Source organism: Poecilia reticulata, linkage group LG2 (assembly GCF_000633615.1).
Source record: "Poecilia reticulata strain Guanapo linkage group LG2, Guppy_female_1.0+MT, whole genome shotgun sequence".
Classification (NCBI taxonomy): Eukaryota; Metazoa; Chordata; class Actinopteri; order Cyprinodontiformes; family Poeciliidae; genus Poecilia; species Poecilia reticulata.
Window position 1 is genome coordinate 40704594 of NC_024332.1, and position 23865 is coordinate 40728458.

The 23865-nt window shown below is 42.2% G+C and overlaps 1 protein-coding gene and 1 long non-coding RNA gene across 2 annotated transcripts in view; one reads left to right on the forward strand and one right to left on the reverse strand.

Moving 5' to 3' along the window:
• The first annotated feature begins 413 nt into the window (after positions 1-413).
• Positions 414-23865, forward strand: part of LOC103460027 (zinc finger E-box-binding homeobox 2-like) — a 44792-nt gene continuing 21340 nt past the window's right edge. Inside the window, exons 1-2 of the mRNA XM_017303190.1 lie at positions 414-568; positions 1393-1480. Coding sequence (XP_017158679.1) covers positions 1420-1480 — 61 coding nt within the window. The 5' untranslated portion in view covers positions 414-568; positions 1393-1419. The remainder of the gene's footprint in view (positions 569-1392; positions 1481-23865) is intronic.
• Positions 16302-17637, reverse strand: LOC103460022 (uncharacterized). The gene is made up of 2 exons (XR_532845.2): positions 17388-17637; positions 16302-17065 (listed from the first exon to the last, which is right to left on the reverse strand). It is a non-coding gene; the product is annotated as an uncharacterized LOC103460022 (long non-coding RNA).

The window sequence follows — 23865 nt, forward strand, 5'->3', positions numbered from 1 at the left end:
TAATAATAATAATAATAATAATAATAATAATAATAATAATAATAATAATAATAATAATAATAATAATAGATTATTTAAATGAAATAGATTGTTGTGTGATGTTATTTAACAATTTTAGAAATAATCAATTTRATATTGTTATGGATGAAAWWTWTTTTCCTTTGATGTTTTCTGACATTCCCATCGATTCTGTTTACATGTGACTCATTATCTCAGAGGCCTCTGCGCATGCTCCACCTGACTAGGTGAGACGCTTCACCTGTTCAGGTAACATCCTGTGAGCCAATCAGGTGCAGCCTTCAGGTATGGAGCAGAGACCGGAGCGCGTGAACAGACAAGCTGATCAATTATCCCTCCGCGTGAAGATAGGTGGCGCGTGCGGCCACGAGTTCTCGCGGCTGTTTATGAGGCAGAAAGACGCGGTGACAGGCGGCGGGAGGCGGCACACGGAGCGGACCAACCTGCAGTCCGGACTCGCGGTCCAGACCCGGACTGAGAGACCTGCCCGGACCCATCCGGACTCACCGAGACCCGGCTGGACTTTTTGATTCCGCAGCAGGAAACAGCGGTAAGACGAACCCTCCGCTGCTCTTCATCCTCTCTGTTCCGCTGCTCACAGTTTACTCCGCGCAGCCAATCAGAGCGCAGCACTTACCTGCACGGCTCTACCTGTGGACAGGTGAGAGGAGAGTCTCCAGGTGGGACGGAGGGATGAATGGAAGAAGGGATGGATTAAAGAATGGATGAATGGACGAGTGGACCGGTATGTGACAGGCTGTGTGACCGAGGTGCCGCTCTGTTTGCTGGGCTTAGATCTGCCTTAATTCCCGCAGGGGATGGATGTATGGATGTATGGATGGATGAATAGATGGATGGATTAATGGATGGATGGGTGGAACGAAGGATGGATGGATGAAAGTCAAGCAGCAGAAATATTCCTATTTAAAGCGCAGCTGATTCCATGTCAGCAGGCCTGAATGTTGCTGTTATATAAGCAGAAAATATTCAAAGATGTCATCGATACTTTTATTGATGAGTGATTGGAGAGGCCTGACAGATCAACAAGTTAGTTGTTGGGTGTAGTTCGGTCAGGAGGTGGAATAGGGAGTGTGTGAGTGTTTGTGTGTGTTTGTACGGGAGTGTGTGTGTGTGTGTGTGTGTGTGTGTGTCCCCTCCTCCTGTCAGACCAGCAGAGACGCTCCTCATCAGAGATCAGGCTGACGGGGACGCGGCTCGGTGCGCGCTCTCCAGCCAACAAAGTGTTGACAAAGTCCGCAGAGAGTGCGGGGCGCCTCCGTGGGAGTGGATCGGGAGTTCTGGGAGTGGATCAGGAGTTCTGGGACTCGGACCCGGTCTGGGACTGACTCTGTGTGTGTCTGTGCCGTTGTTCAGGCAGCAGGAGGACCGGGACAGCCGGAGATGATGGCCCAGAGTCCCCGATGGAAGAGGCGCAAGCAGCTCAACCCCCGCAGAAAGAGCGGTAAGACCGCACACACACATACACCGCAACTCCGCTACAAGTGTTACAGACTGCAGAAAGTTTGGARCGGGACGCTGCGGGGAGGGGACCGTTACCCGGAGCTCCGCATGCGGGTCACCGCGTGTCCGGGGAACCGCTCGTCACTCTGTGATTCAGTTTGTTTGTTTCTTAGAGGGAGTTCCCGTTTTTCCTTAGAGTTAAAAAGTATATATATATTTSTAGATATAATTTGTAATGGTGAATGAAACTAGATACAGAATCGGTTCTGTTTAACACAATGAACTGGAACTGACGCTATACAAACTGGACAGGTGCAGATAATTTTTTTTTTCAATGTAAAAAATTATTTGAAATGGAAAATATAAAATAAAACTCTTAGTTACATCAGTCAAGGCGTGAGGTGTAGATCAGCCCTTATGAAAGAAAACCACAAAAACTGCACATCATCAGAGGTTTGGATTTTTATTTTTATTTTCATAGTCAGACATATTCAAGGGGTAATCCGTTTGGTTAAAGGAAAACATATACTCTGTTGCTTCTGACTTCTTCTCATTTGATTTATTTAAATTTTACCCRTTTAAATTAAACTGAGAGTTTTAATTTTTATTATTTTCACTCAGTTTTTTTTTTTTACAGTTTTTGGTTCTTGTTTTTATGCGACTTTGTGCGTTTGGGCTCCTGCGGGTCCCCCCTCCCTCTGGGTGTCTTTGGGCGTCTCAGTCAGCTGCAGATCTAACTTTTGGGGGATGGGGGGGTCAGAGGATCTGTGGCCTTCTCCACCTCTGGAGGTCTCATCCAGCTGTGTGGCTGCAGATGTTTGTTAAAGTCTGTTGTTTTCTGCTGGAGCTCGGATGCTGGCTGTCTGAATGTGTGTGTGTGTGTGTGTGTGTGTGTGTGCGGGTGTGTGTGTGTGTGTGTGTGTCTGAATGTGTGTGTGTGTCACATGTTGTTCAGGCTGCAAAATAATTTTGTGCTTGTTATCCATAACTGTCATGTCCAGAATAAATGTAGTCTTAAATCAAATTTTCTTTTTTATAGATATAATAAATACATTGCCACATTTGATATATAGATTTATATTAGAATATATTTCTGTGTTTATATAATTTGTTCACATGAAGCAGGACGGAAAAACAGAACAATATATGGAAAATCTGAAATGTAAAAAGAAAAACATTTCTTTTTACATTTTGATTTGACTTCTTGCATCAGAATRAAACAAACTTTCACTCGTTGACTCGGTTTGGATTGAAGATTCTTAAGAAGCGGATCGTTTTGATCAGGTTGATCGGGTTCTTCTTGCTGGAGGTCGTCATGGGTGGAACTGCTTACAGTCCGGATGGTTCTGTGTGTGTGTTCTCGGTGTCTGTGTGTGATGCAGTTTGATGGTTCCCTCAGAGTGGACTGGAGGCTTTCCATCAGAACCAGAACCACAGCTGTCAGTGAAGCTGCAGGGAGTGAACTGAACCATTCAGGATGAAATGAGGATCCTGTCTCTGCCACAGCTCAGTGTCTCTCTGTCAGCTATCAGCTCGGATCAAACCTGTTGGGTTTTTGTCTTCATTTTCATCCCGACGGTTCTGTTCTCCTGACGTTCTACATCAGTGGTGTCCAGACACTTTAGCGTGGGGGCCAAAAAAYGTCAAGTTGAATTTATTTGTCTTCTTCTTTTTAATAACAACAAAAACAAATGTATTTTTTACATTTTTATTTGCTAAGAAAACAATAAACACAACACAAAATCTTAATAAAAATTAGCAGAGCACTTGGATTGCGGTYGACAAGTGATGCGTAATTATTGTACARTTAAAAACACAGCAAACCACATTCTACATTTTTCAGGTTGATCRTCTTTTTCTAACTTTGTTTTAGTTTTATCAGCAATAATAACAGAATATGCCTCACTTCTGCWTTCTGTTGCTAAGTTTATTCATGTGTTGTGCCCAAGTCTGCATTTTTGTGCATTAGTTCATATAAAATAAATTAAACTGAAAGCAAAAATCTGGATGAATAGTTCATGCTGCACCATAAATTTTTAATTTTAAGATGATTGTGTCTTGAACGGCCTGGCATCAGTGAAATATCAAAACTTAGTCCACCCAAAGTTGTTGTGACGGCCGCAAATGGCCCCCAGGCCCTCACTTTGGACACTCCTGCTCTATACTGAAACAACACAATATCTTACCAAATATGTTTAGTCTAGTTTCTGGTTTAAATACGTTAGTACATTTGAAATAAGACAAAACTATTTTACAAGTGACGTTTTAGAAAGATAAGGGAGCTTGTTTTAAGTCAGTAATTCATTTTRATAACAAAAAAATACTAGTTCCACTGGCAGATAATATTACTTCTGACAAAACATTTTTCCCATGTTATAAGTGAAATTACCTACCAACCGAACTAGTACTTTTTCATCAATATTAAGGAATTATTTACTTAAAACAAGTAACTTACTGAGAAGATACTTGTAAGTTAGTTTTGTCATATTTCAAGATAATTGCATGAGAAACTTGACCAAAAATACTTACAGACTATGCCATGGCCACATTTGTTCATGTAATTGTTTGTGTCTTATTTTCGTTTCCAACAATTAAGAGGGAGATGGAGGTGCCTCTGATTGACAGCAGTCTGTTTGACAGTATGTGTCAGTCGACCCCAACTTCCCTCTAATTTCACTTCATTAAATCAGACTGATGATGGAAGGAAACTGACTGATTATCATGTGACAGGAGCTACCAGGAGCTCTTTTCAAGCTGACAGCGGCTCTGTGCACATTGACAGGAGTTTCATGGAAGCTGACTCTCGCTGACAGAAGGCCTGTTCACGTTGACACACTAACTGCCTCACACTCCATGCTGGTAGAAACTCTTGTGCTTGTTGACCTAAGTTTGGTATTGTTCCCACCTCTCAGCTGTGTTTCTGTCTTGTCCCTTCAATCTGATTCTGGCCGTTTATGCATCTTTAAAATGTCTTAAACTCGTTTATCTAAAATAAGGCTGTGAAATGTCTTAAATTTGTTAAAGAAAATGTAAGTTGGCCATAAATATGCTAATTACATTTCTCAAATTTTGTAGAAGGACTATCTAATCATGTTGGCTTTATCTTGATGAACTTTTCTATCAGGCAAAAGCTTGTGTTGTGTGCAGATATCTTCATTAGATGTGTTCTGTGACTCACGGTGGTTAAAGCCACCGGTAACTGCTAATATTTGCTAGCTAGCTAGAGAGCCGAATGCCATGTGAGAAACACATAGCTGCTTCCAAAAGCCACAAAAAGATCCCAGAAATTTCTGTTTTGGTCCCCTGTATTTCTTTTGTTCATATCTGTTGTGATATAGGTCTTAAATTTCACTCATAATGGTCTTCAATAGGTCTTTAAAAAGTCTTAAATTTGAGCTGGTGAATCCTGCACGAACCCTGTGACTGGCAGAAGAAGCTGTGTCGTGTCAGGATGGGATTTTCAGCTTGATGTTTGGTCCAAATTGATTCTGTCACTTAACTTTGAACTTGGTTAATTTCACTCCAGGATCTATAACTGTCTGMATTTTGGGTTCTGGTGAGCAGAATCATGTTAAAGTAACATGACGGGGGCCTTTTTATGGTTTTCTGATGAAGCGGTTTAAAAGCAGTTCGGAGCTGCTGCTCTCTGACCCGAATGTCTTTCATATCTGCCCCCCTCCCTCGGTAAATACCCCCTCCCTGAGGGCAGAACAAAGAAAGCAGCTCCTCCGCTCCTCCTTAATCACCATTCAGAGGCTGCAAGCGCCGCCGGGGACGCTCAGCTCGCCGCCATCCCAGATGAAAGGAGCTGCAGAAAAGGAACTGAGCGCGAAGAGGAGGAGGTGAAGAAGCGAGGCAGGAGGAGGCGCGGTGGCGGCGGCCTTCGCGGAGCTCCTCCTCCCGGGCGGCAGACGCTTCGATCAGAAACTAAAAACTTCCTGAAAGTTTGTTTTTAAATGAGAAAATTTCCTAAAAACCACCTTCCGTCTGCAGCTTCGCTACTTCTCCTTACTCCTCACTTTCGTTTGGATTTCAGTTCATTTGCTGCTGCTTGTTTTTAGTATTTTTTATATGTAATGTTTCCAAATCCGGAGCTTCACTGTGTAAGAGGCCCCTGGGGGCCCGTGGCTGTTCTGTTTCTTTACAGGTCAGGAATCAAGTCTAAAATGCAGCATGTGATATGAATTCTTAATTTTTCTGCCCCGCCCCCCATGAAAGCTTTTATTGTGAAGAAAAGCAGATTATCTTTATTCACCTTCATCCCCCCGGTACCTCCTGTCAGACTCCCCTCGGCCCCCTCCTGCTCGACTTAGGCAGATTTACTTCAGCAAACACCTCTGGTTGGACAGCAGAGGAGGAACCGGGGCCCCGCTTTCAGAAGAAGGGCCCTTTGTTAACAACAGGAAGCCTGCTTAATGCAGACCCCCACACCCCCCCACACACCCACCGCCAAAATAAAGGCATGGTGACATCACAGTCACATGACGGAGGGTCACCCACATGATGAACCTTTATCTCCTGATCTGGATGAAAGTGTGATACGGTGGGATGATGATGTTTGTGAGGGTCAGAGGTCAGGATGGCTGTGGCATCATCGTGTGTCAGGTGATCCTGGCTGTGGATCAGCATCCTACCAGTCCCTGACCTCTGACCTCTGCTTGAGGACACCAGTTAGATGTGATGAAACAGTTTGTTTCCTGTTGATATGATCTGAAACAACAAGAAGTGGTTGACACAGGTTCAGATTTTTCCTGATAACAGAGTTGGGTTGTGTGGCATAGATCAGATTTTTGTGGGATCAAGTTACCAGGTCAGGCTTTTCAGAATAAGTGTGAACACTCTGATGTGCCACATATTTGACTTTTTAAGTCAGATTTTAGCCACTTCTGTATGTGATCCTGAATCCGACTAGTATCCGATCTTTTTGAATGTGATTCCAGTGGGAACAACCAAACAAGTTTTGATGCGACTTTAACGTCACTTTCCATTTGTCACAGTTGTGGACCGGTGAGCGGTGTTAGTACAATACAAAAACACAAAATCCTACCAAGTATTTATGGCCTCATTTCTAGTTCAAATATCTTAGTACACTAAATATAAGAGGAAAATAACTTACAAGTAGCGTTTTAGGAAGCTATATATCGGCACTTGTTTAAGTCAGTAATTTCTCAATATATATGAAACAGTACTAGCTACCCTGACAGATTCTTTCACTTATAACTAGTATTTTTCACATATATTTTATAAGACTTCTTCTTTCATATTTGTTGGCTTACACAACTGAAATTCACCAGAGGATATTTTCTTCGTTGTGAGAACTTACTTTTACTTTTGGTGGCAAAACTCCGAATTGAATTTGGAAATAAATCTTTTCAGTTTTGTGCTCCATCCTATTGGAGTCAGTGGCAGAAATACATGGACCGAAGGGGGCTGCTGTCACTGAATGTTTTTAAGACAGTCTTTCATGATTTTGAGAAGAAATCATCTGTTTGCAAATGTTTTAACTGAGGAATCTTTAACTAATTACAGTGTTAACTTTTTTTTTCTGTTTGGCTGTGAATATTCTGTAATCTCTGCATGCCGGTCGTGGACAGAATTCTCTTGCAAAAGACACTTTTTAATCTCAGTGGGATTTTCTAGTGAAATAAGCTTAAATAATATTAGTAATAATAATAATATTGACCATGCAAAAATATCTCTCTATATATATACATATATATGATTTCAGAATAAATTTGATTTGAGCATCAAGTTCTGCATTGTGAACGAAGCCATCTCTGAGCAGACGGGTTTTAGTTTTGTTTCCAGTTCTGGTGTGTGAATTGGACAGAAATGAGAAAAAATGCAGACAACTTTTCCTTTCTCTAAGAAGGAATCCTGAGATCGTCTCCGGACTGTTCTGATTTAGTTTTTATTTTAACAAAACAGTTTGGACTTGATCCAACAAAAACTAATTTGTCTGAGAGTTATTGACTTGTTAAACACCCACACTCTCCGTCACTCACTGACTTTCACATCTGTCCTGCGTCTTTCCGTGCATTAAACCATATCAGGACCCCCCCACCCACTGCCGCCACCTTTATTCCTCGTAAAGCATCTCTTCTTCTCTTTTCTTCTTGTGAAAGCAGCTCATCTCTGAGTCACCAATGTTCCTCCACCTCCCATCGTACCTCGGTATTTTATGTTGTTGCAGTAAAACTCTGTTGTTTGTCATATTTTCAAGGTGACTGACACGCGCTCACTTTCACTGAACCATGCATATTTTGTTCATCAGCGCGCCCGGAGCCGACTGGTGACATTTTGTTGCCGTTAGCCTAAACAGGCTTCATCAAGGTCAGAGCGGAGGTGCATCAGGGCAGAAAGATAACACACACACACACACACCCACACACACACACACACACACACACACACACACACACACACACACACTGTAGCACACGCATCCTGTACCAGACAATAAAGCACACCATCACACACTCTCAGGTCACAGCAGAGGCACATCAGCATGATGAGATAAGACACACTTAAACAGTCAGAAACTGTCAGAGAACAACACACACACACACACACATACACACACACACACACACACACACACACACACACACACACACATTTAGGAGCAGGTGGTGGGGTCAGATTAAAACAGAAAGCTTCGTAGATTAACCTCGAGAGAAATTGTTTGTCAAATTAAACTGAGCTGTTTAATTTCCATCAGCTCATTAATGTCGTCACTTTCTTCTGGATTCTGGTTCCCTTTTGACTCCCAGTTCACATCACCTGAGTGTGTCCTAACTTATTTAGGACCCGTCTCCAGAGAAAACAACCTGTTCAGTCCGTAGGCCCCGCCCTAACCGTAGAGGTGCATTTGAATGGCCGAGCTCCTGCGGCAAGGTCACACACATGGAACAATCAATAACGGATGGCTGGATTAAGGTGTCATGACATCTGTGTGTCCAGACCAACACTGTACGCCTGAATAACCTCCCCCTCCCCACACCAGCACCCCCAGGCTCCGCCCACCTCTGCTGGGATGGTCCTGGGTCCACCTCCGAGTCCTTTGCAGGTTATCGTCAGGATGATTGATGGAAACCAACAATAACTGGGCTGATTGACCAGATAGGCAGATAATGAGCTGAAGGGGTTATTATTGTTCTGGTACTGGGATACTGTTGGACTGGGGTTATGGGTTCCTCATATAGGTCTGATGTATGAGGAAGGTGTTAGCTCTACTTGGACTGGCTATAGGTTCTTATTGGCCTGGTACTGGCCTGGTTCTGGGATAGTTATTGGGTAGCTACTGGGATGTGATATTGACTGGACACTTGTCTGGGTTTGGATTCTTATTTTTCTTGTTTTGATGCGGTTCATCAAGGTTTTTAATTGCTCTAATGCTGGTCTTGTTTGAGTTTTTTTGGGTTTTTATTATATTGGTTCTAGTGTAGTCTTGCTAATTGGTCAGATATTGATCTGGTGTTTGGTGCATCAGATCCAGTAACTGGTGACAGCTGGCTCATTCAGGCGCTGGTTTGGGTTTGTTCTGGTACTGGTCAAGATCTGGATATTGAAAGTTGTGGGTTTTATTGGTCTGATAAAGTTCAGGAATGTTCTTTTTCTGAACTCTTTAACTCTGATAACCAGTGAAATTAAAGACATCTGAGTGTTGAAGACATGTCTCACCGTTGGGCAGTTGATGTTTGACTGTTTTCATTTGAGATTTTGTCTGTACAAGTGTTTTTATGCTCTCGAACATTTGCTTTGATTATTTAAAACTTTTCTTTTGTTTCTCCATGAGTTTGCATCTCATGGAGGACTTTGTTCACGTTACCTCTGTCCACTTGGACTCGCAGTGTAACCTCCTCAGGCCAGATCAGATCAGTTTCTCTCATCACTTGCTGGTCACAGATCTGCCAATTAAAGTAATGAGGCAGAGGAGCGCCTCTCGGTGCGACCCGGCCGCCTCAGGGAGAGTCCTGCTGGACTGACCTCACAGTATGAAGGTATCAGAGCTGACACTCCTGTCAGAGCTGCTTGCACTGTCCGGTCTGAAGGAAACGTCTCCGCTGTGATGACCACGAACAAACGAGAGTCCAGAGACGATGAGAGTAGGGAAGCTTAATGTGAGGAAGCTCACAGGTTCCTGATCAACTCAAGTTTAGGAGGAATTTACTGATAGGAAGAACTGCAGATGAGCCATTAGGTCAACTTTTACTAAAACTAGTTTAAATGATTCCAAAGAAACATATCACACCCACACTTTGTTGAGTTACGTTGAACAATTGATTTTAAAAATGATAATCATTGAAATGTATCAGATTTTGATGCCTGTGCACCTCAGCAGCGTTTCCTTCACTCTTGGTTCCCACGGTGATGAGCACCTTTCAGCTGTGAGAAGTCTCGTGCATCGCCTCTGAGCCTCACAGCCGTGTTTGCTGTGGGATTACCAGACTTTGTGAGATTGTTTTGGGCGGGGGTGTAAAGGTAGTCATGGGAAGGGCCCCCTGTTGGCCAGGAATGCCGGTCAGGTCAGGGGGGGCAGCCGGGGGAGGCGGGGGACACTCGGAGACGGGGCAGGTGCTTTGTAAGTCCCGTCAACCTTCAAAGAGGCAGCAGAGCTGAAAAGGTTAGCAAAGGACAATAATCCCCCTCCCTGGCTAAAAAATACCCCCCCTCCGTCGGCCTGCAGCCTGACAGACGCTTTCTGCTTTTGTCCCACTGCTTCATTTCAGCTGAACACACTCATGTGTCACTCTGTCACAGACTAAAAACTGACCAAATGATGGAGAACTGGCCAAACGCTTGTCAAAGACCGAGAGTCTGTTTCCATCCTCTGTCGTAGACTGAGAGTTTGGGCAAATGATTCATCAGAGGGTGAAAAACTCACCCAGTGCTCCATCAGAGACAGACAGAGAAACTCATCACAGCCTGGAAAACTAACAAGGTACTGTGTTACAGATGGAGTAGCTGACCAAATGCTTCAACATTCAATTAAAAAAATCCCCAAAGACTGAAAAATCCACTGAAAACAGACTCAGTTCTCCAAACTGCAAAACAGCTCGACTGTTTCATCAGATACTGCAAATCTGACCAACCTCCCATCAGAGATGAGAAAAATCACAAACTCCATCATCAAAAGCTGAAAAACTGACTGATTACTCAGTCACAGACAGAATAACTAACTAAACACACTTCAGACAGGAAAACTGACCCAGTGACCCATCAGGAATGACAAAAATAACACCAGCTCTCCACCACAGGTTGGCAAAACTACCTGGATATCCATGATGGACAACTGACCCATTTGAGACTTAGTGTGTATTCACACCAGCCCTGTTTGGTGCTCTTTAACCAAACTCTTGTTTATTTGTCAAGAAAGTCCAGTCAAACTCTGATGGAGGTCAAAAAAGCAAATTCTGGTCCAGCTAAAAATGTAGTTTTAGTTTGTTTGAAGTTAACTCTGGTACAATTTTAATGCATATGTGAATGCCGAACGGACAGGAGAATAACCCAAAAGCAGGTAGTGCACTGACGCGCAGGGCCTTCTGGGTAAATGCAACAAAACAAAAGTGCAAGTCTAGTGTTAGCAGGAAAAATGCTTTGCAGTGTTTTGCCAAAGATTGCAAACCTACAACCACTAAACTCGGATACTACTGCATTTTATTTACTTTTTATAAACAAGGAAGTTGTACACAACTCAGAAATCACTCATTTATTTTCTAAGTTTCTGAGTGGGTAACTGAGTTTTTAAAGGCTTTGGTTCATTTGACAGCACAGTGTGAAAGAGAAGGGCACCAGATGAAAATGTAACAAATGTTTCAACCAGTCGAATTGAGTCTACCGGACCATCTGGTATAAAAACGTCCCAAAAAATTTACCTCAAACTCTACGAGTTGTAAAATGAACAAACTAACCAACCTGCCGTCAGTCTAAGAAAACAGGTTCCCTCCAATGAGAGATCATAGTAGAGGTCCCTCTTCACCATCCTGATTGGTTTTTCATCAAACTATCATCCACAGGAACTCAAACGTTCTCTGATGTCAGATGTTTCAGTCGTAAAGTGAAGCAGTAGAAACTTCCTGTAGCTCCTGGGTTTGGGGGCCGGGGGGTCAAACTTCTCTGGGACGGTGATGTGGGGCTGCCGGTTTCGTCATGGGACCCGAGGTGTCCTCTTTTGTGCGCCCTGTCAAACATGGTTAACATGCAGCCATTTATCTGCTGAAGACCCCCTCCCCTGGTGAACAATGGCCTGACCCGACGGCAGTGGGAGGAGGGCGGGAAGGGAGGGGGCTTCGGTCGCCCCTCTGGTCCCTCTTCGTGCCGACGCTCGTGGTTGTTCTAAGACGAAGTGCCTCAGAATCCACTTTCTGACACGCCATAAATGTGTTGGAGTGAGCATGCTCCAACCAGGCCACCGCTTTGACCCGCTGTTCCTATTAAAACCTGAACCAAAGCTAAAGAAAAAAACAAAGAATACGCCTTGTTCAGTTCAGTTCATGTCATAGAAACTCTTAGAGTTGTGAGTTCAGATGAAAAGCACCACATTGAGCCCAGATTTGTTTGAATGCTTTTTACTCTGGATAATATTCCAGACGGCCCTTCCTTCTAATCCTTCATGTGGCGAGAGCAACAGCTGACAGAAGCCTGTTTTCACTCCATCATCTGTGCAACACATATTTCCATGCACAGTTGTTGTCCATTATTGTTGTTTCACCATGAACTGCAGAGTGTCTACTCTATTGGTTTAATGAAACTCTTACTGATTTCTCTATTAGTCATGGAAACAACTGGAGGAAAAACAAATGGTGTTTTTATCGGTGTTAATCTTTGTGTTGATGAAACTATGCTTTCAACCTTACTTCTACAAGAGATCAAGGAGTTCTGCAAAGCAAAACCGACCAGTATTTTTAGTCTAGTTTCTAGGGAAAAAATCTTAGAACACTTGAAATTAGACAAAACTAACTTGTATATAATTTTTCAGCAAAGTAAAGTAGCTTGTTTTAAGTCAGCAATTCCTTAATATTGATGAAAAAGTACTACTTCATACTTTTAACATAGGAAAAATGTCTTGTTATAAGTCAGAAAATCTGCGTTTGGAACTAGTACTTGCTCATCAATATTAGAGAAATATTTTAAAAAGCTCTTGTATCTTGCTAAAAGTTACTTGCAACCAATTTAAAGTGTACCAAGAAAGTTGCAGTACCAAAACTGTAAGGTTGTTGTGTTTTTGCAGTGTGGTTTTATGTTGTGGTAAAAGCCTAGCTGGAACATTTTGTTTCCAGAAGTCTGATGTCCCCCGGGTTGACCCGTGCCTTAAAACGCAGCAGAATGTTTCCAGTGAAGCTGCTGATACGAGATAAATCATGTCAGTCGTCTCCAGATCTGCAGCCCGATGTTATTTGGTTTGTTTGCTTGGCAGAGCGTTTGGCTGTGTAGGCTGAGGTGGCGAGCGCAGGCGCAGCGGCTTCCTCTCGCTGCTCTGCAGTGGTTCTAATGTGGCACATAAAACCCCAGCTTTGATATCGCCTGCTCCAATAAGCCCCTTCAGCCTGCCAGCACCTGCCAGCGGGGAGGTATGCATTCATCTGGCCCCTAACAGGATTATGCTGCTCTGTAATTGATTCATTTGCAGTGAGGGGAGGTGACAGTGCTTTGGAAATGAGAGTTTAGGTAACAGGCGCCCCAGAATTCAGCCGACTGCATGTGTCAATTTTATTACATCAGTCCAGATGAACTTGAAAGGCCGGCTTTGTGCGTGCTCAGAGGGAACAGAGTCAATAGGCCTCATTGATGTGAGTGTGTGTCTGTGTGTGTTCTTTCTTCTCCCACAGCCCACTGGGTGTGTGTGTTTACTGTATGCTGCACTTTATGAGTGTGTGTCTGTGTTGTGATCAGTTTTGGGTCGGTGGGAGCGATCGATGTGACACACATGCTAAAGTCTGGATGTGTTCACACATGAATGGAGGTACGACAGTGATGATCCGACAGGAAAACAGGCGTAACCGGGTCGATCAATACCTCACTGTGTTAAAGGCCAAATCCAGTCTGTCAGACTGTAGGTTAAATAATATCTTAATTTGTTAACATGGATCACATAAATCCTTCTGCACACTTCAAAACATTTGCTTTATTTTCCCCACATGGATTATGTTGCACACATGAGTCAGATGTGAGTCTATGTGGGTCTATGGCATCCATATATCAGCTGAATGCCACAATATCTTAAAAAAAACCCCTTTTATCCCATTTAGACAATTAAATCACACATAATGAAAAACTTATTTTAGTGCAGCAGACATGCACCAAATGCTTCTGTTTAAAATATTTCTGTAAAGGCTGAATACCATGTTGTTTACAGTGGTTCACTACGTCATCCCTGCTTGTTTGTAGCCTTTGTTTGAGATGAGTCAATGTTAAGTCTGTCGTCCTTATTTAGACTTCTATTTTTAATCTATGTTTAGACAAAGCAAAACTGTTAAATAAAGAAAGAACCATGGTAAATTTTGAAATACATATTTGTACTGTGCTGGTGAGAGAAAACAGGATCTCCTTTATTCTGAAATTCAAGTTGAACAGGCTGAACACAAGACCCCTCCTCATCCCCCTCCTCATTATCATCAAAGACGACTTCTCGGACGTTTACATAAAAATAAATCTGCAAATTGTTTTGCAAGAATCATCATTTCTAGATGGATTTACTACAATTTCATACGGTAGCAGTGCCTCTGTGTATTTAACGCAAATGATCAATTCGATATAGCAGCAACAAAAACCAAGACTGGAATAAAACCGTCTTGAACTGATGTATCATTATTATGAAGCTCATCCAGTAAAGTTGCCGTGTTTATAGCTGACAGTTCCTGCGTTTGAGGCCAGCTCACTCTGTTCTTTTTCTTATGCTTGTTCATGTCGGTTAAAACAAGCCTACATTGAGATGTCTAATAAATGTCTAAAAACACACTAAAAGGACTTTAATTTCTTTGGAAGATTTGAGAAAATAGGTGTATTTTGAGGAAAAAACAGCTCCCCAGGCAATCTTTATATTTACAGCCTTTGTGCTAAATTGCATTCAGTTTTCAGTGCTCTCCTTGTGTAAACTATATTAACAACCTTTTCTCTGTTAGAAAGTTTATACAGAGTCCTCCCTGTTTATAGTTCTGTTCCTAAGCTATGCTAATTTTTTCATATTATGTTTAAGGACTCTACACTAATCCTACATGTTTACAATGTTCTTGCAAAGCTTTGCTGATGGTCTTCACTGTTGCTAATTTTAACAGCATTACTTCATAGTAATATTTAAGAGATATAAATATTAGAGTTTTTCTTTGACATTTGATGTTTGTGCTTACCAGTGCCAACAGTTTTACATTTTTTTAAATGAATGATGCTAAGCTATGCTAACTGTTTTTCCAACTTTATGCTCTTTCTGCAAATGCTAAGACATTTCCCTGTTTATAGTCTTTTTGTAAAATCACCTGAACATTACGTTGATAGTCTTTGTGCTGAGCTATGCTCATAACTGATTGTGTTCAACTTAAGGTGTAGATATTGCATGTTACTGGGAGTTTGACCAGTTGTCATGAAAACCAGTTCACCTGAAAGTAATGGTCCCACCAGACCAGGCCCCGTTTCGTGCCCATCTTAATGAGCCTGGGAAAAGTTCCCCTGCTCCCGTGGGGCAGAACTAGATGACCCAGTGGACACAGTGTGCCCTGGGGGGTCGGGGAGGGGGCGTCTTCACGTCGTCCCTCCTTTGTCCGGATGTCTGGAAAGCTGAATGTGAGGCACGGTGATTTATGACTGAGCCCAAGAAGCTGCAGCGGAGAAGACGGCCGCCTGTCCCCGTTTCTCTTGACGCGCCGCAATCCTCTTTGCTCCCAAAATCTGGGTTAAATGCAAATTGATCCAAGCGATACCAGACAATAATTACCGTCCGACTTATGTGTGCGTGCAGCAGAGCAGAAGAGAATTCAATAAGACCTGGATGTGTCTGCACTGTAGCCCCCGTCCAAGTCAATCCACTGTGGTCATTAACAAAGGGCACGGCCTCCACAGGGACTGCCGGTGTTTTAACTTCACATTGTCCCTGTGGACAGAGACAGGGCAGTTTATGATAGTCATATTTAATTTTTCATTTATTTGGATAAAATCAGAATGTTGACAGAAGGAACCAAAGATTAAACAGTGCAAAGCAGGTCATAAAGGTTTTCATTGGTTTATCTGTGTCTAAGTGTCTAATATCTGAATGTTCCTGATTCGTTTCTCTGCAAAATGTACATAGATATGGTCAATATCTGGTCAGCAACCTCCAACACTAATGTTATTTTGATTGGTTAAGCTTTTAAGAGACCTCATTCCCAGGTGGAGCTTCGTTCTCTCGAGTCCTTCTCTGGTCTGAAAAGCCGACCTGCTCTTGCTCTCCTGAGGTTTCAGTATCAGTTTTAAATGTTTTTATCTCTTATCTCAAACTAACAGTTTTATTTGCAACGTTCTTGACCCTGAAGACCTGAAGTTTAACCAAAAGTTACCTCACAGAACACAGTGCAAGACAGCAGATAGTGGTTTTAGGAGTGCCGGTAGTGCTGATATGTCACTGCTCAGGCACTTTTAGAGTCTGTCCAAAGTTAAAGCTAAGACATTTTTTGTTGTCCCTCGCAAAACTGGACAGGAAATGTTAATCAGACTTAAAAAGTGATGGTTCAGTGAGATTTGTCTGATCCAATCAGAACTATGTTAGTGACTTTAAACAATATCAAAGGACTTGGGAAATGTTGGTCAAGCTGCTGGTTTTTTGTGGTACGTTGTCACCTCGACGCCATACAACCCAAGCAGACACAACTATTTATTGAATGACTGTTAGTACATTTGCTGCTTCGTGGAACACTCTGTCTTTTTCTTCACGCATTGTGTGTGTGTGCATGTCTACACCAGCAGGTAAGCAGCAGAAAACCGTCCTTGCACCAGTTTCCTCTTTTTGCGTCGTCCTTGAGTTCCCTTTGCCGTAATCTGCTGACACTTTGTTTCACGAGTTGTGTTGACCGTGTCACCACATTGTTGCTTCTCCTTTGGTTCTGAGAACACACACACATACACACACCTTCATGCGGTGCCCTCGCACTCTTTTTTATTTCCTTTTCTGCTCTCACTTCCCACTCGCCTCCTCGGATGCTGGACGAGCGTCTTTCACAGCAGATGGCTGTTTTTAGGTGAAACTCTGAGACTCAGTTTGTTCAGGTTTTAGGAAGTTCCCCCACCTAAAGTTCTCTTTGACACAGTGCCTGTTATTTTCAGACCTTTGAATATATTGAAGTCTGTTACTGATTGTCTGACTGGAAGAGAAGCAGTGCCTTCCTCTCTCTCAAACTGCTTGGATTTCTGACAGTGCTGATGAGGATGAGACTCAGATTGAGTCGAGTCTGTGGTTTGCACAACAGAGTTTGTGTTTTTTCACCCTGACAGTGCCCCGGACTCCGAGGTTATGACCTTGGTGATGATCAGCGGCTTCAGACTCAGTGAGGCGACACAAACTAACGAGCAGGACGGTCACAGTTTGTTCCTCTGATCCAGAAACTGGGAGCCAAAAACTCTGATGATTTAAAAAAAGACGAAAAGGAGAAATTGTTAAATGAATCCATTATACTAACAGATTTGAACCTGAATGTATCAACAACAATTAAAGGTCAGGTTTGTGGCTCTCAGATGTTAATAAAGCAAATGTCACTCAAAAACATTTAAAGACCCGAAGAACATGTCACATATCCGTAAATTTACTTGACCTCACATCGGAAACATCTCACACCCTCGCATGAAGAGTCTCTAACCAACATTATCACCTAATTTAATATTTATAACTTTGCAATGTTTCAAACTTCCTCCACAACAACAGAAAATAACTGCTGATGACTCACCCCACACTTGGGGGCATGATCTAAATCCGGGTCCAGTGAAGTGGTGCAGGATTGTGGGTTTGGTCAACAACCAATGAGCAGCGGGAAGTGGCTCTCTGCTCAACGCCGCCGTTACACTGAGATGACACGATTGCTGAGATTACACAAGGATTATAGTGGCAGCCATGACGGATTAATAACAGAAAAATCAACCTGCTGAGTAATGTGCGACCCAGATCGTCAGAAACTGTTGAGTCACTGGTTGTCATGGTGATCCCCGCCTTTTCTGGGGCTAGGGGTGGAGGGGGAGTCCAAAGCAATACCCCTTTCTTCTTATTGACAGAAATAAACCACAGATAACAAACCAACAGTCATTATGTGAATGTCGTTCAGTGATGGACCCTCATGATTTATTTTTATTTGTCTACAGTGGTTTAGATGCGACAGGTTTGTTCAGCTTTTTTACTTTTGAAAGAATGATTGTAAGCTAAGATGTAATGGCATTTATTAGAGTTTGGGTTATTTTACACTCCAGGTTGATTTTACAAAACACTGTAAGTCCTCTAGAAATAGGAAACGTTCTTTGGGAAAGTCTACAAAATTGACTGAGTGTTGATGTATAAATCATGTGAAACTGTGGACATGAGTGTAGTTTGAATCCAAACACAGTTTCTGTTTCAAAATCTAGACTGTGTGACATCAACATTCCAGGGTAACATTTTCAAATGTCATGAAACTTAAGCTACGATTGTGTAAAAGTAGGAAAAAGTATCAAAATGCCATTTCAGTCAGGGAAAGTCCAACATTCTGTGATTTGCTTAGGATGTAAATTAAGTTTCTTCTCTAAAGTTAGAGCTAAAGAYGCTCCAAACAGACCTGGGTTTTCTCACCACTTTCACTAAATTTCTCCTAGGGACAATTTTTGTACTTTTTAAATCTATTTTTATAAACAGTATTTGATTAATAATTTCAGTACAGTACACAGTTTTGATTACTAGTTTCCATTCACATAGTGTGGGTGTGAATATAAGTCTGGGAGTTTCAATGATTTATGTGAACTGTTTTATTTCCAGGGTGAAATAAAACATATAACTTTTATAACTCAAATTGGTTGCAAAACTTTCAATGAATGTATAAAATGCTGCATGTTGTCACTTATTCCCTCAGGATTAAACATAGACAACCTCACTAATACTCGATGTTGTCCTTTAACGAATTGCACCTCAGCTTTTTCTGTTGCAATCAATCAACTGAGCTTTTTTATGTCGGTTTGTTTCTGGCARCAGACTTCATTTCACTGAGAATATCCAGACTGAAAAACAACCCCCGGCTGTCAAATTAAAACTCAACTGTGAAGAGACGCATCTGGAAGCGCAAAATGCCTTCTGGAGAGAAGTTTATCAGTCAGATGACACTGAGATTAAGTTATTTTTACACAATGCATGTCATAAATTGCAAAACATGGTAGAGGAAGCATTGTTCTCAGGGTCTATTTAGGTATTAGTTCACAAAGTGGGTGGAATAATGAAGAAGGGTGACTACATCTAATTTATAAGTATCTTTACTGTTCCAACCTGGAAAAATAACTTGACATAAATCATTAAGAGCATGTTTTTTWAATGACTCTAATGATTAAATGGAAACTTCTGATCCCATCGCGARCAACATTCATAACCCAATATTCCTGATTAAGATGCAGATTTTCCCAAAGCTGTGGGGGCGTGTTGACCAAAAAGATTTCAGGAATAGAAGAATGCATAGATAAATGCTCATGTTTTGGCATCCTACAAGCTAAAATGAACTTAAATGAATTTGTCTTCAACAAACCAAGGAGATCTAAYGCTACACTGATGCATCTTTCTGGTAATTTTCATCAAGAAACTAGCCATTTTCAGGAAAATGTTTGGCCACAGATGTTGCTGCATCGTTCCCAACAATCCAGCAGCTGTTCTCAGCCTGTCCAATATTCTTGCATGCAAACATTTCAGACCCAGTGATTTGAGAATCCATCCAGCATCCTGACAACTGACAGCTCACTGAGCCTATAGCAGCCATCATGTGGTGTCCAACCATTCCCTCCTCCTTTAGGGAGAGGCTGTGGAAAACCTCCAGCTTCTTTGCTGTTGTCCTCAGATCTGGTCTGGTACCGGTCCAACATCAGGCTGTGGTCTGATCGGGTTTTCTAACTCCAGTCATCTGCATGTGTTTGTTCCAGGAATATTCTGAGTTTTCAGGATGTTCAAACATCTGCAAGTCAGTCCAAGGCACATTTAGTGATTCCGACTGTTTGGGGGAGTATTTTGAGAGTTGGTTTCTGAAAAGGACCAGAACCACATATTTACTGCTGATGATTCTGAAAAAGAGAGCACTTTCAGGGTAATTTTACCAAAAGAATAAATAAGTGATTCTTAGATGTATTGTATTTATTTTCTGCTTCTTCCAGTGAGAGTTGATGTGGTTCAGACTGATTGTGCCTCATTCAGGGTCCTGGTTGTGTTCAGAGAAAGAACTGCAGAGTTTTCAGCTCATTTTGCGTTTGAAAGAACTCTGAGAGCCTCTTCATGTTGTCGACTGTAACAAAACTCTCTTCTTCTCCTCCTCCTCCCACTAATTTAGCTAATCTCTGTCTCACACACTTGGGACATGAAGAAGGAAAGTGAGACAGAATCAACTCTGACCACTTTGCCTAAATGCTTTAATTAGCAGAGAGGCTACAGAATAAAGGGCTTTTATTTTGGCGAGGGGTGAGAGCATGGCTGGAGAGGATTTAAAGTGCCCTCCCCCATGTCCACTCGTCTGCAGGCACAGCTAACGGGAGGGGGGCTGCAGACATGTCACATCTCTGCTGACATTGCTGCTGCTGTTGTTGAGTTGAAGCACAAATTATTTTTATTTAGCTTAAATATGAGGCATGCTTTCTTATCTTGTTCAGARCTCATAGAGATGCACTGATCTGATAATATCTTTATTGTTCCTGATATTGAAAACAGTTCTAGATTGGGTATCTCTGATAATGTACTCGATCCACAGATCTGTTCAGTCTAGTTCTGTGCTTTGTCCTCTGAGGGACGTCATGSTTTATTCTTTTATTTTCCTARTTATGCTTTCTGAACCCTTTGAAAGAAGRTTTTTTATTTTTTACATGTTTGGCCAAAGTAGTTTCAGTTTCTTTATTGCACTGACTGAACAAATAAAGTTTAGTTGTTTTTACATGTTTGACTCAGCTTGTGAAGCTACTGGTGTATTTAAGTTTGTTGTGCTGKTGCAAAGTTATTAAATACATTTGGATTTCAGTACATTTATGACTGTGTTAAAAAAAGGTTTAAGTCAAATAAGCACTAATTTTCTGTATTGGATCAGTATCAGCCAATTCTAATCCTCAGATATCGATATTTGTTTCAGTAAACAAAAAGTGGATCCTTAAAGTAACACTTCAGAAAACTGTGCAACCGAAATAAGCTGCACTTAGGAGTGAGGCCTGCTGGGCTCCTGGAAGCAGATTACCCAAACGCCTCCGCCGCCTCTTCTCTGATAAATAGGAACATTTGTTATACCAATTGATTGAKTGATTKRGTGWTTTRKYRKYTTWKMWKCWWTRATTYRRTARWWYKKTARRRYSKKWWGGTGAGCAAGGAATTCAAATCTGTCATGTGACTCAGGTGGATGGACTGAACAGGTGTTCAGGTGTCACCCAGGTAACCAGCCTGTGAGCTGGGATCTGATTGGTTGACAGTCTGGCATTGAGTGACAGTTGTGCATGGATTTCTACTTCCTGCAGCCACTTGTTCATTTGGCTGGAAAGTTGGGCCCCGGGGCCTGAGCGCCTGTCACTTCCTGTCACCTCAGTGGTAATCAGAGCGAGTGTGTAGAACAGGACTGTTCTCAGGTCACATGACTGAAAAGCACATCTGTCAGTCCAAAGGTGCAACCGCGAGCACCGACTGACTCCAATGACACCTCACTTCCTGTTTGTCCTTCACCCCCGATTACACACATACAGATACACACTCTGAGTCGGGGTCCTCAGGGTGCTTATTCACCTCAGAAACGCTGCCGTCTTATTGGCTACAAGTTCTGCATGCTGATGTTGTTTCTCTTTTAACAGTGACCAGAATCACCTAAACAATGACAATGATCAGAAAACCTGAAGCAGAACATGAATCACTTAATGAAGGTGTTAATGAACCAGCCTGACCCGGATCAACTCTGATGTATTTTCGATGGATGGTGTTTGTCGTTTCCCAGGTGTTTGATGGTTCTCAGTTCATAGATGTTTCTTGGTTTTTTAATGTTTGATCATTTGCTTGCAGGTGTGTGTTTCTTGGTTCCCAGATGTTTGTTAGCTTTCATGATACACAACATTTTGACTGTTGATGCTTTTGATAATGATTTCCAGGTATTTGTTGTCATGCTTCTATTATCAGATTTTGGTCACTGTAACCAGGTGTTAACATCTTTGTGTCAGATAACGGTAATACTGAGCTTCTCCAGATCGGTGTTTACTGTCAGAAAACAACTGACGCTGTGACACACCGACTTGTGTGACCTGAGGAAGTGCTGACAGCGGTGTTTTCCTTCTTCTTCTCTCGGCTGTGCCCGGTGCTGGTGTCCGGCTGCAGGTTGTGGTGAAGGATGGAGGTCTTGTGAGTCAACATTAGAGCAACTTGATCAGCAGTTTCACTTCTGCAAATTGTTCCTGGAACAGATGAAAATACCTCTGAAGACCAGTCAGTGTGAAGTGAAGCAATACCTGACACACACACGCACACGCACACACACACACACTGTAAGCCTGTAGTTCAGTTTTGTATTTCAGGTTGAAGATGATTCACTGAAGAATAGTTTTGCTGTGAATACACAGCTTGTAGAGCTTGGTTTGGTTTACTGAGGAAATCTGTCCTCAGTGGAAAGAAAATATTTTTGTGTTGTTTTATTTGCCACATCCCTTTAGCTACACTACTTGACATGTTGTAACTTTAGAGTCCCCAGGTGATCTGTTTTACTGTCATATTTATTTATGAGCTCAGGTTTTATGAATTATTTTAAAACAGATCTCCTTGCTGACAGAGCTTTGAAGACCACCAGATGTTTAGTGTTGTTCTGGGGTTGGGTTTGCAGTGACTCAGTTTTAACTCTGATTTCTTTATGTGTTTCGTCTTGGAGTTGGCTCAGCGGACTGAATGTTGACTCACTCRTGGCTCTGTTTTATGGTGTTAGTTTGCCTTGACTAGTTTCTGGCTGAACTTCAGCTCTGTGTGGTGTTTGTGACTCAGTTCTGGCTCTAACTTGGGTGTTTTCTGAGCACATTTTTTTCCTCTTTGGCTGATTTTCTGAACCTTTTTGTAGGTCCGCCTCTGAACCTCGGCTGGTCCACAGAGTTCCCTCCGTCGGCAGCAGCTGATCCTGATGGATTAAAGTCTGACGGCACAAACTGACAAAGAGCTTTAAAGCTTGCAGTGCGCCTCTGCTGCTGCTCTGATGAAGAAGAAGTTGGAGTGATGCTTTTTGAAGCGGCGGGAAGTTAAAATACCTGCAGTCATGAATTATTAGCAGGAAAAAGTTTTTCTAGCGCTGCTTCTCGCAGGAAGAAGGTATTCATTGGAGGGATTTAATAACTGCGCTCTTCCTGCTTTCTCTTTTCATAAGGATTCATCCTCCACCTGGGAAGATAAATAATTCAGACATTTTGGATTTTCTTCCCCCCTCCTTCCCCCCAAGGGGGGCTGTTGGGCTGTAAACCCTCAAACTTCCTCATCATAGTGTGAGCRTATCTATCCATTATTCACTCCTAAAGTCTGACTTTCTCTTAAAGTAACCTACATTTTTATGGACATGGCCCCCCTGGAAACCTCGGAGACTGATGATTAATTGATTTCTCACACAGAAAGACGAAGTTTGACGGGCTTCAAAATGCATGTAGAACAAGACTGTGACTTCAAACGGCAGAAAAGCCAAGTTTTTCGTGAGTTTTTGTAGAACAAGAGGAGCGTGTTCATGTTCACCATGAAACCCATTCACGGCTCACYGGCTGCGTTCTCTCTTGTTCACACCTCCGACCTCCTTCTACTCCTCCTGAAACAGACACACATGAGTGGATGGTGGCCATGATATCGGCGCTTCACCTCTTATCAGAGCGCAGCAGCTCTGTTTTCTCCTCTGTTTGTCTAATCAGGCGACACACCGAGGCCGAGGTGAGGCTTCAACGGACGCCTTGCTGCTGATAAACTTAACGTTAAACTCCTGCACATATCTGCAGACAAAAACAACTTGTTCCCTGCTCATTTAAGGTCTAAACTGAGCGCTGAAATCACTTTAAGTACTTTCTCRAAKAGGTAAATTGCTGCAGAAGTAGATTGGATTAACAAATGAGCTGTCTGATCTATTATCAATCAGAAATTAACGTTTAGTTTTCACATGTTTTTCTAGAATGCAGATCATCTGTTGTAACATCAATAACCTTAAATCAGCATTTAATGGCCTGATGTTTCTTTTATCTCAT